The 15,119-nt window shown below is 38.8% G+C and overlaps 1 protein-coding gene across 4 annotated transcripts in view; it reads right to left on the bottom strand.

The window, feature by feature from the left end:
* Positions 1-353: 353 nt before the first annotated feature.
* ZNF239 (zinc finger protein 239) overlaps positions 354-15,119 on the bottom strand; it is a 17,984-nt gene continuing 3,218 nt past the window's right edge. For 2 of the 4 annotated variants that reach the window (XM_081074047.1, XM_081074049.1), the window contains exons 2-3: positions 3,993-4,054; positions 354-2,158 (exon numbers count right to left, since the gene is read on the bottom strand). In XM_081074047.1, coding sequence (XP_080930173.1) covers positions 681-2,158; positions 3,993-4,014 — 1,500 coding nt within the window. In that variant the 5' untranslated portion in view covers positions 4,015-4,054 and the 3' untranslated portion in view covers positions 354-680. Of the gene's footprint in view, positions 2,159-3,992; positions 4,125-15,119 lie in introns of all 4 variants that reach the window. The other 2 variants (XM_081074048.1, XM_081074050.1) reach the window with 2 other exon arrangements.

Below are 15,119 nucleotides of genomic sequence, written 5' to 3'. Positions count from 1 at the left end.
GAGATGGTGGTATCTGGAAGAACCCTAAAAGACTAGCTGCATCTAGGAAGAAGAACTATAGTACTTATGTTCCTCAGCAGTTGCTTTGTGAGGAGGAGGGTGTTCAACATCCTGTAAAATGATGTGTGAGGTGTACCACACAAGTAGCTGTTCTCCACCTTCTTGTTGTGTGGTCACAGACTGTTGTACATTTTTGCAATAAAAACAACAAATTTCCATGTCTACTATATCTCCAACCACCCTTGGCTTAAAATCAACAATCATAGTTTAGACAGGGCTACTCAGGGCTGGAAGGAAATATGAAAAACAAGGCACATGATTTGAAGAGAAACCAGAGTTCACATTTCTGAGACTGTGAAAAAGAGAAACATGTTCTGCTTGGATAAATATAAAGTTCTTGCCATTACAAATGCTGGGTAGGATATGTAGTTCTAGTAATACTGGCTGAACTACAGAGTACAGATGTTGTCACTCTACCAAACTAAGGAACTAAAACCATCAATTAATTGTATAGTCTAACAAAGTTCTTGTTACTTCAAATATTTCGAATGAACAAATGATTTTCAGTGAGGGAGCATATCTTAATAACTCTTCTCTCTTCCCTGCACTGAATATAAAGATAAGAGTGATGTTAAACATATTTAAGTCTTTAGGGGAAAAGCATGTGACTGAAGACCTCACTAACGGGGATCTTTCCTGTGCACTCGTTGGTGAATGTGGAGGTTGGAGCTCTGGCTGAAGCCTTTCCCACACTTGCTGCATTCATAGGGCTTCTCTCCCGTGTGCACTCTCTGGTGGATGAGGAGTTTGGAGCTCTGGCTGAAGCCCTTCCCACACTTGCCACAGTGATAGGGTTTCTCTCCAGTGTGGACTCTGAGATGGATGCGGAGATCCGAGCTCTGGCTGAAGCCCTTCCCACACTCATAGCATTGGTAAGGTTTTTCCCCCGTGTGTATGCATCGGTGAATATGAAGGTTTGAACTCTGACTGAAGCCCTTCCCGCACTCTCCACACTTGTAAGGCCTCTCTCCTGTGTGGACTCGCTGGTGGATGTGCAGGTTAGAGCGCTGACTGAAGCTCATTCCACACTCCCCGCACTCATAAGGCTTCTCACCAGTGTGCACTCGCTGGTGGATATGCAGCTTGGAGCTCTGACTAAAGCCCTTCCCACACTTGTCACATTTATAAGGTTTCTCGCCTGTATGGACTGCGTGATGAATGAGCAGACTTGAACTCCTCGTGAAGCCCTTCCCACACTTGTCACACTTATAAGGTTTCTCATCTGTGTGGACTGCTCGATGGATGAGCAGACTTGAGCTTCTGGTGAAGCCCTTCCCACACTGTTCACATTTGTAGGGTTTTTCTCCTGTGTGGATTCTCTGATGAAGCAGTAGTTCTGAGCTCTCACTGAAGTCCTTACCACACCGACTACATCGATGTTGTTTCTCTACAGTATGGATTTTCTCCTGTGGATGACTCTCTGAGCTGATGTCAGGTGTTTTCCCACAGTCATAATGGTTACAGGGATGCTCCTCCGTATGAGCTCTCTGATGGCTGACCACCCGTGATTTCCAACCGTAAAAGTCTTTGCAGTTACAGTGAAAGGGATCTAAGGGTTCTTTTGATTGGCCATTCTGGCAAATTGCCTTACCACTGAACAATGGTGAGACCAGTTCTGTTACACCAGACATAAGTTTAATATGATGGTTCTCTGAACAATGGTCTATGGGAGGACTTTCCCCCACTATCAATTTTCTTTCAGTGGTTTCTTCAGTTACAAACAGACTTTTGCTTTCCTGAGGATCCTGGTGTTCATTCTTACAGGATGTCACTGAGGAGTCCTGTGTGGCCCTATGGCTCTGAACTTTCAAAGACAAATAATCTTCATTTTCCATGTTTTTGAAATCATCACTTTGAAGGGTCACCACACTGCTCTTGTTTCTGGAAATGTGAGATGCTTCTTCCCACTTTTGACAAGGGGAAAGATCTAGTTCAGGGTTCCCGTACACTTCCCCTTGAAGGTTCACAATATAATCCTGACTCCCAGTTGTTGTGCTGGCCATCTCTTCCCAAGTTAGCCAGCAGGAAAGCTCTTCATGTAACAGATCCCCAAGTCCTTTCTCCTGAAGGTTCTCCACAGAATTTTCATTCAAGTCTCCTAGGGAACAAACACAATTCAGTGATAAGAGCAAACAAAGGGTAGATTTCAAGATTTCAGAACTGGAGTGCCTAAGTCTTGAAGACTCAGTAACTAGGAAAAAGTTCAGTCTTGTCCTTATAATCATGTTCTTTAAGTTAATGTCAGAAAGAGAGAAGGTTTGGGTATACACAGCAGAAATCTTGTCTCTGCTTTTAAGCATAGCCAATGAAAGTATTCCTCCCCTAACTCTGCAGAAGGCTATGAATCCCAAACCCTTGCCACAAATTACACTTCATTTCACTTTACTTCATTTTAGTTCAATTTGCATTTAATTGGTAATCCACTCTAATAGATGCTGGGGATACAAGGAAGAAAACGAATCCTTCTGCTTAACAAGCTAGAGCCTACCTGGAAGAAAGACAAATATATCAACAATGATAACATCACATTAGTGCGACAGTAGATGCAGGCACAACTAGATATGAGAGCACAGAGTAGGGGCATTCAACACGAACCTGGGAGCAAATGTAAGGGGGAAAAAAAGTGAAATGCGGAGAGAAAATATAACACGTTCAGGAAAAGTATAAACACATCTTGTGAAGGATATAAGGCAGGTAACAGTGGTGAAAAGTATGGCCTGCAGAAGAAGGCAGGAGCCAGAACAAAGGTCTGTGTGGTAGGGTGGGGGACATCCATGCATTCACTCGAGGTTAGTTTTTGTAAGTTCGACTGTTGATACTTCTCGTTTTGACGCAAAGGGATTTAAAACTATTAAAGGATTTCAACTGGAAATGAAATGACTAACTTGCTCATCAGAAATGAGCAAGACTTTAGGTAGAGAAACAACTGCTACAGCAAATCAGAAGAAAAGTATAAAGATGATGGTTATGGAGAGAATGGGAGAGAGACATTCTAAATCATGTGACAACTAACTAAATGTAGAAGAAAAGGGAGGTACCAAGCATGATCCCCTGGTTTCTTGCTTGAGTGACCAAGGTGCTGTGTAATAATTACAGGGAATGCAAAAGGAAAAGGCTGGAGTGGAGAAGGTGGACAGATGACAAACTGTAAATCTGATGTTAATGTCGTGCTGGTGGAACCTTCTGCACTGTTCAGAAAGCAGTGAGATATATGTGTCTGGAACTCCTGAGAGAACTGTGCTAGGAATATAGACTTTAAACTAAACTAGCATATATGTTGGTCAAAACTATTAGACTGAATACCCTAATATTATACTGAAGTGACAAAAATTTATAATAGTCTTGGAAGAAAACAAAGATTGTCAGTGTTGAGGAACTCCTCGATTATAAAGAGCAGATGGATTAAGAATTATGGAGCAACTAGGAAAAAAAAAGCACAGCTCAAATCAGGTATAGAGAAGACTTCTGAAGGAGTAAGAGATCTCAAAAAGTCCTAGAAATTCAAATTCCAAACTCAGAGTCAACAATTATAAAGTGAGAGAGTTTTGTCCTGGAAATTCATGTTTGTTAATTCATTAGGCATTTCTGATAGCTGTACTAGTTGTTGCCATTGGCAGCACAACTCTCCCAACCACCCTCTTTCCCACAAACAATGAAATACTAGGTGGCTAACAGAAGTGGCCCCATACAAAGTCTCAGGAACAAAATAAATGACCTGCTAAAGAAAGACTCCTAATAGTATTAGTTGGGCTTAAAAGAGAAGCAGAAGTTGAGGTAATGTTGAACCTGCACAATGACAGGGTTGATTAAGGTACAAAAAGAAGCAATTGACTCCATATGTGTCCAGGACGAAGCCTCAAGGGAACCCCTGAAATGGGATTTCTGATTGTGGAGATACCCCAGAGCTGGAGATCAATCCCCAGATAACTCACCTGCCTGGAGGGGCATATCCATCCCACACTCAGTCAGCAGAAGTGTCTCCTATAAGTAGAACCTGCATGCACCAAAGAGGGTTGGGTATCAGCTGAGGATGTGCATGCCAGTATCATACTGTGATCATAAGACTTTTGGAAAAAAAATGAGACAATAAGAAAATGTAAGCAGACAAAAAACATGTAGGAACTAATTTTAATAGAGTGGCACAAACTCAAGAAATAGTGAACAGAGGAAACAGAATTTAAAAGGTGCATAACTAAAATCCCAGAGAGATCTGAGAGGATAGCACATCTAGAAAAACAACAAAATCTAATAATAAAATATAAACATGTTGCCATGAAAAATAATCAGAATTCTTCTAAATTAGTAAAAGGATTGAAAAAGATGATAATCATAATAATTAAGACCTACTGTGCCTCTTTGAAGCACTCAGGCACTAGTTACACAGTCTTATGTGAGAGGAACTATTAGGACACCCATTCCACACACAAGGAAAGCAAGGTTGTAATGGTTAAGTGTCAGGCAGTTTGATTCTATGCCCTGCATTCTAGATGGGCTGAATAACAAAATGAACACATGGCTAAGATGGAAGATTGAGTGGTTCCCTAGAATGCAGAGTAAAAAGAGAGATGGAAAGAAAAAGTAAACACCCCTCTTGTAGTTCTATGAATAAGTGGCGATAAAATGAAAAGAAAGAAATGATCAAAGAAACAAGAGGGATAAAAACCAAACAAGACGTTTCCTAGAACTCAACATTCAGGGCCCACTGGATGCTAAAAATGGTCTATTAAACCGCAGGACTTCAAGGTAAAAAGAAATCCCAGAAAATGCTAAAAGCATCCAGAGAGAAAAGCCAGGTTATATGCAAATAAATGAAAATTATGCTGACATTGAACTACTAATTAGCAATACTGGACACCTGAAGATAATTGAGAAATATCTCCTAATTTTGGAGGAAAAATGATTGTGGAATTAGTATTCTATACCCAGCCAATCAACCATTTTAGTGGGAGGAATAAACAGACACTTTTTCAGGTAAGAAAGGATTTAAACAATTACTGAAACAATTACTCAGGAACGTACTATAGCAAAAAGTTGTTTAAATTACTTTAAGGAAAAGATGACACTGATACAAGAAATAGCAATGAGCAAAGAAGTCAATAAAACAGAAAATTACATTGAATCAATTTTCGATACATAAAGAAACAATTAACCAAATTAACCCAAACCCTACAAAACATGGAATGAACCCCTCCCCCTCCCCAAATAACATATATTTTAAAAAGCAAGTATTAGCTTTAGGGGAAAAAAAAAGGAACTGTAATCATAGTATACTACTTGACTCTGCAGGAAGTAAGAATTACAAAGTCAAAGCAATGTAAGCATTAATCACTGATGTGACTGACAAATTCTTGGGAGGATGGGTATTATGGGGGAAGTAATGTAAAAGAGCAAAATCCTCATCTATGATATAAGGAAGTCAATAGAAAATATCAAATATTGATAAATTGAAAAACAGAAGTATAATATAATAAATTCAAATTAAAACCATTCTGAGGTACCAATCTCTGCCTGTTACAAAACCCCAAAACCTGTAGACACAAACTGCTTGTGAGTGTAAACTGGTATTCCCCTCCAAGGACATTTTGACAATTATTGATCACAAACACAAATGTATGCACTCGGCATTCATGCTTGGGAGTTTCACGCTTCAGATTTCCAGACACAGCTGGGAAATGATATTTGCACAAGATTTACCCGGTGCAGACAGTCTGTGGTAACAAACAACTAGAACCCGGGTAAAATGGAGTTGGGGACATGACAAAAAGTTTTCCTGTGCATCTTTTTATTTTTGCAGTATAACTTTAATCATACAAAAATATTTAGTACACTTGGGGATTTTACTTTTCTTTGCTACTTATGCATAATTTATTTTCTACCTTTTTCCAGCATGTCCAAAATTCTCATCGTACATTTTTGTTCAGCTTTATTTAGGTATAACTGACAAATAACATTGTATACATTTTTATGCTCTTTTTAAAAAAGTAGTAGCTGCATAATCATGTTATTTAGAAATATGAAGTCAAGCACAATAAAGAATAGTGGAAAGGATTAAAACTGAGTGCCTCTGAGAAGCCACGCTGTAGCACAAGGAGTAGCTGAGCAGGGAGACTAGTTTTTATTATGAGCTTTTCCATACAATTTGCTTTATCTAGGTTAATATATTACTTTGTTTGCAAAGTTCAAAAGTAATGGCAAAAAGAAAAAGAAAGAAAATGATAAAACAGTGCAGTATGGAGCAGTGAGGTTATGAGGTGAGCCAAAATTATTAAATGGTCAAAGGACACGGCTTCAACATCCTAGGTATCCAATACTGGGGATGGCTGCAGAAATGACAGGTCTATGGAAATCAGCAGGCAGGAATTATATTAATGGTAGGTTTTATAAGTAGTAATAAAACCTTGTGATATTAGTTTTTTAAATATTTAAAATATTAAGAATCAGTATGTAATATCAGAAGAAAATGCTGACATGAGGAAAGAGGTCCTTTTACAGCGAGTTAATATGACAACAAAGATCTCTAAGATATACTACACAAAACAGCCAGTTCAAAAATACATACAATATAATCTCATAAAATTAACACATGTTTGTAACATACAGTACGTATAAAATACATAGAAAAAACAAGAAAAACAATTATTGGTGATTTCATTTCACATTATACTTCTGTGTTCTTAGAATTTTTGAGATTTTTTTTTATCTTGCATAAAAAAGTGTTGGACAACTATGTTCAATTTTATATCAATTAAAAAGGAAAACTTAGAGCAGAGCTCAAAACTGGAAGCACATATCCCACTTCACTTTTGGCTCTCCGCAAACCACTCTCTACAAAGTAGACCATGATACTGGGTAAATCAGATCACACCACTCCATTGTTCTACTGGCTTACCACTGAACTTGGCACAAAACCATACTTTTTACCAGTGCTTTCAATGCCAGGAATGAGCCAGGCCCTGTCTGCCACCTCTTCCCGCTGGATTCTTCCCAAATGCTCCCTGTATCCTAGCTACAGACCTGTTTCTTCCAGGTCTTCAGGTCTTCCCTTGCACATCTCTCTGACTGGAATGTTCTTCCCTTAACCAGTAACCTGTTTAATGTCTAATAATACAGTGGTACCTTGGTTTTTGAACGTAATCAGTTCCGGAAGACAATTCGAGTTCTGAAATGTTCGAAAACCGAGGCACTGTTTCCCCACAGAAAGTAATGCAAAGTGGATTAATCCGTTCCAGACCTTTAAAATCAACCCTTAAAACTGCAAATTTAGCATGAATTTTACTATCTAATGATACCATAGATCCATAAAATCTACGGCATTCGTAAACCAAAATGTTCATCAACGGAGATGTTCGAAAACCGAGTACCACTGTACTTTGAATCTCAGTTTAAATGTCACTTCAAGATTTTCCCTGAAACTGAATAATACACACATCATCCCTGTCCCATCCCATACCTTCATTCTCAAAGCGCACTGTCTGTCCTTCACAGGGCAGGACTTAATCAATTTATAATAATATATTGTGTTTACTTGCGGTCTCTTTCACAAGAATGTAAAAAATATTTCTTCCCTGATAAGCACAGCAGTCAATTTTTAAATTTCAACTATGTACATACACACAGCACAGGAAGTAATACCTTGCTTTTCCTCCAGAAACCTAGCTGGGAAAAAAAATAAATCAGTCTTGTAGATTCAATAGATAAAATGACATCATACAAAAGAACGTGTAATCAAGTTGAGACTGTGAGATGTAAATGTAAAGTTCCGAGATGAAGAGACTCAAGTGGAAGGGAAAATCAAAGGTTTCACACAGGCAATGAACTTGGAATAAAATCTTAAAGGACAAAATCAATCAGGAACCAGAGCATGGTGTAATCAAAGGTTCCAGAGAGGGATGCATGGAGGACCTCAGGAAAACAGGTTTAGCAGGAGGGAGGGTAAACTTGGGACATCAGGGAACAATCATCTATAGGTAAGAGCAGGGTACAAAGGGCCTCAAAAGCCAGGTGGGCAGTTTAGAGCAATTATACAAGCACTAAAGGTAATTCTAGCTTTTTATCCAAAGAGTGACATGTTAAATGATATGCTTAGGGGGGACAAGTCTACTTGGAACATCTAACTTGAATGTGAAGAATGATATCAATAATCTGGCTAATACCATAATTCAAGCATTAAGTGGACCCATTTTAGGGTGATATCTATGGGACTTGAGGTGTTAATAAGTTTAAAAGAATTTAAAGTAAAAAAGAATTGGTAACAGAGTTGTAGATACTGAGGACAGGGAGGAAGAAACTTAAGGGCCCATTTCTACACTAGGGGGCTGGAAGAATGTTAATATTGACAAAAATGAAAATATTAGAAGGGAAATTAAAAAGGAAAAGAAATTTGAAAATTCTCAACACATTGAATTTGAAGTGACATTGTATATTCGAGTGTAGGTATCCCATAGCCAAAAGAATACCTGGGAATAGAGTTTAATATGAGAACAGGAAATAAAGACAGTAGAGTTATCAACGTAGGAAGGATAGCTGAAGTCGTTTAAATGTATGAGAGCTCTTTGAGCGACAGACCAGTGTACACACACAGTGTGCACTCACAACAGGCACTATTGCTCCCAAGGGGTGAGAATCGGTTCTTGGAGAGGGCACAGTGACAATAACAACAACAAAAAAAATGGTTGAGAAACACTGATATACAGTGATCAAAAAAGCAAAGAGCCTTTTGGGATTTCTAATGTTAGAGGAAAGACAGAGAAGCCAGTGAATATGCAGAATAAAAGGGATGAAGAAGAGAGAGGCTGGAGAAAACAGAAAAACTGTAATTTCATAGAAGTCAAAAAATTTTAAGATTAAGGTGAACACTATCAAAACCATGAGAAAAACTGGTACTAGTAAATATTCGAAAATAAAAATTTAAAAAGGAAAAGTTCTCAAAGGGACACAAGTTTAACAATATAAGACAGCAAGCACTAGGCGTATATAAAGAAAAAGGTCTCTGCAGAGAAAAAGGCCAACTGCAGAGACCACTTCACCCTGGTGCTGACCTCACCCCCAGGTTTAGTTGAAAGTAATGGTCAAGAGCCATAGTTACTGATGTAAGAGAACCATGTGGACTAAAGTGGAAAAAACCTTAAAAGCGACCATTACAGGATACTTTTTCAGTTGTTTTTGTAGAATGTCTGTTTTTACTACAAAGTGGCAATTTAACATGGTTCAACCTAGTAGGTAGACATGTATCTTCCTAGCTAATTAAAAAGTCTTGATCAGTATATTTTTTATTGGCCACATATTTTTCTCCACTATAATTTGTATAACCAAGCCCTCTGTTATATTTGGTGAACAATTTTTTCAGTATTTTAACTAATTCTATAATGACTTATCTTTGTTCACAATTTTCAGTTGGGGTTACTGATTAATTCCTTAAGGATAGATACCTAAAAATGAATTATTACCTCAAAAATGTTTCAGGTTCTTTGCTTCAAGCAATCAAATGTTTTTGAAGAGAAGAACTATCAATTATACCCCTATCTATTGCTAGGTTTGGGGTTTTGTCTCACCACATATTGTCTAATAAGCAGAAAGGGAGATGGAGGAATCTCTGAAAGTGTGAGAAAAGAAGCAATGGAAACTAGCTATTGCTGGGCAGGTGATTTAACGAAAATAAAAGTCCAAGGAATGATGGCACAAGACCAATGTGGGGAGAACGTGGGAAAAGACAGAGTGCAGATAAAAAGGTCAGTGTGAATGAGAAAGACTACAACCTCCTGAAAAGGTAGAAGTGAGATAAGTAAATAGCTCAAGAGAGATCGGTTTGTGGAAAGTATCCTTGAAGCCTCAGCTTTCTCCACAGACCAGAGAACTGCAAAGAGAACTCCTGGAACATTTAAATAAGGGACTCTCTCCTCTTTCACGGATCAGCCTGGGTTCATAACTTTCCTAGCTGATTCCTTTGAAGTTTGTTCTCCATTATATAATTACTTGTTCTAGTAAGAGATCACATCTAGGAAACACATGGGGACTGGGTAACTGTGTAGAAAGCAACATCAGTGTCAAACTCTGGCTTGTCAGGGATGGACCAGGTATGGCTTTTCAGACAACTCAGTAAAGCTACCATTCTCCAATTCTTACCAAGTAAAGTCTTTTAGCTGCTTAGAATTATCAGAAACATCCTTTAGTGCCAAAAGGAAATTAAGAAACTGATTCCTGAATCCTAACTCCTGGGGCCCATCACTATTTAAAATTGAAGAGACAAAGACTCCAATGGGTGGGTGTCCAGCTCAGGTTCTTACCCACAGAGACCAAGCGGCTGTATCACAGGTCTGCGCAGCTCCCTCTGAGTGTGGGGGACCCCACTCCTAGTGAAGTCCACAGAGAAATCCTTGAATGTTACTGCTTCCTAAAACATTAAGCACATTCCTGCTTAACCGACAACCATCTGCACAAATGCCCTGGAAGGATGGTGAGGATGGCAGTATTGGAAACGGCGAGAAGGGAATAGAAGTGTGCAGTTCAGGGGTCTGAGGGATCTAAACCAAGTTTTGTTGGAAACTTCTTTCTCATCTACTTTTCTACTTCCTCCCAAATCCTTCCCCTCCTGCCCACAACTCACTCAAGCTCATGCCATCCAGCTGCTGAATCTTCTTTGTCACTGTCATCTCACTGTCATTGTTGGGTTGTCTTTTCCACCCTATTCTTACTATTATCCTGACAACCTCAACACTCACGAGAACAATTTACCCAACACTCTTACCATCACATTTTTTAACCTCTATAGTGCCAATGATCTCTCTCATTTCACTCAATAATCATAATCATTTCACTATTAAACCACTCTGCTTTGAAATATTACTATCTTAATATCCAATTCTTAAAACATCTTCCAATTCTTTCTGTTCTTCCTTTTCTATCACACCTGCTTTATCAAGATCACCATCCTTTAAATCTTCCTTTTTCCTTTCACACAAAGTATACTTTAGAGCTCACATTTTTTCCCTAGTCACATCAATCATATGTCTTTTCTTTTTCTAAATAGTTGAACATTACTGAAAAAAATAAAATAGCACATATACACAAAACCATAACACACTCTCCTTGGGTATTTTTAAATACTGATCTCTAGCTCCAACCTTTCCCCTTAACTCCAGGCTCCAACTTTCTACCTAACATCTATCTATATACTTCAATGTCTAAAAGGCACTTAAAACTTCATAGGCCCCAATGAAATTCTTCCTCCTGACAATCTCCATCAATATCTACTCTTCCCTAGTTGTCCCCATTTTAGTAAAGTCACATGACCCACCCAACTGCTCAAGTCATTTTGATTCTTTTCCCTCTTCCTCATGTTATCCATCACCAAGTGCTATCAATTCTACCTCTAACATGTATCTGAATCTACCCATTCTGTCTTGTGCTATTATCATCATGAGTCTCAGCTATTGTTAACTCTCCACCTCCTAATCTGTCTCTCTGGCTCCCTCACACAATACATTTTCCATATAGTAGCCAGAGTGATCTTTTAAAACACACCCCATGTCAGGCATGAAACCCTCCAAAAGCTTTTCAGTGTATATTGAGTAAAATTCAGACTCTTCATCCTGGCCTGCAAGGCTTTACACAATAGGGTCCTGTCAATTCTCCAATTTCGAGTCATTCCTCCCTTGTGTTACATGGCAGACCCTTGATCACATTAAGTGCCCCAACTGGCATTGACACTAGTTGTCCTCTCTGCCCAGAATGTTCTTTTTTCACATCTTCACACACCTTCACATACCTAGTTCCTTATTCAGGTCTCAGCAAAACTGCTACCTCCTCAGAGAATCATTTCCTTGGCCATCTAATCCACAGGAGCACTGAAAAAAACGGTTCTAGGTACTTTTGCTATAGTATCTTTGCCACAGCATTTTTATCTGTAAGGCAATTTTGCCATAAAAAAGATAAAATAACTGGTCGACTGTTTTTAATTTGATTGGTTTCATTTCTCCATTGACAAATCAACCACATTCAGCACACTAATGTATTTAAGCTAGTTGTTAGTTTGGTTTCATTTCTCCATTGATGAAATTCTCAGTTATTTTCATTTTTATATTATATATAAATCTCACCTAGTCCTTAATGGTCTACAGAGTGACAAGTAGATGTGGTGGTGGTGGTCTTAAAATAGTGAGCATTTCTTCCAGATATTAATGATTTGCCCTAAGAGCTGGTTTCTTACTTTTGAACACACTATATGGGGAGAAGAAAGAGAGGCAAAGGGCCCTCACTCAGGACGCAGAGTTGAACACACTTTTCCCATAGAACAAAGACAAGTGCTTTGGTACAATCCACAAAATAAAATCGGTTATTTGAGCCGTACTGCCATGAATCTAAACACATTTTAAATGTATTGAAATATTTTGTATTTCGCAATAAAGTAGTCTTTTAAATTTTACGTTCTTTTAAATATCCCTTTAAATTTTTGTATCTTTTTTTTTATAGCAAAATTGCCTTATGGCCAATTAGTGATGTGTGAAAATATCTGAAGCAAAAATGCTTATGGCAAAGATGTCTATGGTGAAAATACCAGACAACCCCCCAAAACATCACTTCTCCGTTTTAATTTGTTTGTATACTTATACCTTATCTCATTTTCTTATTTATTTGCTTTCTTACTTACTGTCTGTCTCTTCCCACTAAGATATACAAGGTATGATCAAACAATACAGTGAATGTTTAAATAATAAAAAAAAAATTTCTTAGAGTAAAAGACATATTCCCATTAATCCCCCTCAAAATACTCCCCCTCACTTCAAACACACTTATCCCATTGTTCTTGTCACTTTCTGAAGCAGTTCTGGAAGTCCTCTTTTGTGAGTGTCTTTAGTTGCGTTGTCATTGCTGCCTCGATGTCCTGAATCATTTTGACTTTGGGGAAGAGCCAGAAGTTGCACGGGCCAGATCCGGTGAATAAGGTGGATGAGGACATACTGTAATGTTTTTATTTGACAGAAATTGCTGTATATCAGTAGCGATATGTGACATGGAGCATTGTCATGATGGAAGATGATTTATGGCACGCTTTAAAACACACCTTCTCTCAACTGTAGCTCTCTCTCTCACATCCGACTGACTGCCCTGTACAAGTTGAAACTTGTCACAAACTGTTACTAAGGTTCAACACATGGCTTCCCGTATTGAAGATCCCTGCCTTTCCGTTAGATGGCACTTGGCAAGCAGCATTCACCATATTTTGTGAACACAATGGAAAGGCTCCACGTCACACATCGCTTTTGGTATGGCAATTTCTGTCAAATAAAAACATTACGGTGTCTCCTCATCCACCTTATTCACTGGATCTGGCTCTTCCCCAAACTCAAAATGATCATGAAAGGTAAACATTTTGAATCAATTCAGGACATTGAGGCAGCCACGACAGCGCAACTAAAGACACTCACCCAAGAGAACTTCCAGAACTGCTTCAGAAAGCAGCAAGAATGATGGGATAAGTGTGTTTGAAGTGAAGGGGAGTATTTTGAGGAGGATTAATGGCAATGTGTCTGTCACTGTAATACTACTTTTTTATTTAAACACTCACCATTACATTTTGATCACACCTCCTAAGTTCCCTAAGAAGAGAGGCTGTCTGATTTGTTCATGGCTGCATCTGCAAGGCCTCACACAGGGCCTGGCACCCACCACGCGTCCACATATTTAGTTAACTTCACAGTGAATCTGGTTCCCCCAGGGTTCTGTTGATAGAGCAACATTTTTCTAACTGCCTCTGGTAAAGGACCACTTTCTTTTTAAAAATTCCTATTATGTCACAAACCGATAGTTTTGTGAAATACAATAAAAAAACATATAAAATACCAACACCAATTTTTAAAATTATTAGATTTAACAGATATAAAAATTTTAAACTCTCAATTTCTGCCCTTTTTTCTTTTCAGACTGATAACAAACTGTTTGTGGGCTGGCACCAGTGTATAGGCTACACACTGAAAAGCAAAGGACAGAATATACACAAAACAACTGAGAGCCAAGTGAAGCCCAAAGGAGCAATTCATGCTGAGCCAGGGAAGTGCCCAGTAACCTTCAGAAGAGCTCACACCTTAGGCCTGAAGCTGAAGGCACTACTAACTCCCTCCTCAGGAAATTGAAGACAAATAGCCCTCCTCTACCCCACTCCTCCTACAGGAATGACTTGACTCTCCTGGTCACCAGTGGAGAAGGTGATAATGAGGCAAGTGGCAATTTCCCCTCAAGATCACAGGTCTCCACTGTGTCTGAGGAAGAGGGATGAGACTGGTCTATAGAAGTCTGCAAAACCCTGCACAAAGGTGGGACAAAGAAGTGAAAGTGAAGGTTGGTGACTCAGAGTGACATAAACGTACCCCTTAGTACGACAGGGCCCGGTGACTATCAAGCAGTCAGTCAGCTTAGCCATTCTTCTCAACCAGATCTTTTCTTTTCAACCTCAGAGAAAAAAGGTTTCTGTTTGTTCAAGGCTAATCTCTCCCTATGTATTCTAGATCGAATCCTTTCTCCCTTCTGAGATTTGAGTCGACCAATTATCTTTTTTTACCTTTTATTTTTTTATCCATCTCCCTGAATTGTCTGGATTGTCTAAGACTCCTTCCTGTCCTCAACAATATCGGGTCATTTCAGATCTTGTCAATGCTGTCTCCTAAATACCCCTCTGACGTGTTACCTCTTCTTTATTCCCACTGTCAGTGTCCTAGGTAAGGCCTTCATTTCTTACCTAGACCACAATAACTCCTTACCAGGTCTTCAAAATACAAGTTTTGTCATCTTTCAATCCATAGACCGGATAGTCTGAGTTAGTAATTTTTTAAGATTCCACAGATAAAGTGGTGGGAGAATTCTGTGCTGAGAATGGAAAGGTTATGCTGACAGACCACAAACTTTGTAGTAGGTTGAAAATTCCAAAATGAGAAATGCTATGACAGTGGACCAAATGAAAGCAATCAGTGTGACAGAGGAAAGGAAAAAGAAAAAGAAAATAGTGGTCCTGCTAAAGCAAAACAAAGTTGTGACTAAAACACTGAATAATGAATAGTCTTCCTGGT

This window comes from Rhinolophus hipposideros (assembly GCF_964194185.1).
Source record: "Rhinolophus hipposideros genome assembly, chromosome: 15".
Taxonomy (NCBI): Eukaryota; Metazoa; Chordata; class Mammalia; order Chiroptera; family Rhinolophidae; genus Rhinolophus; species Rhinolophus hipposideros.
Note: the sequence above shows the minus strand (reverse complement) of the source record. Positions and strands in the feature narration are given on the sequence as shown.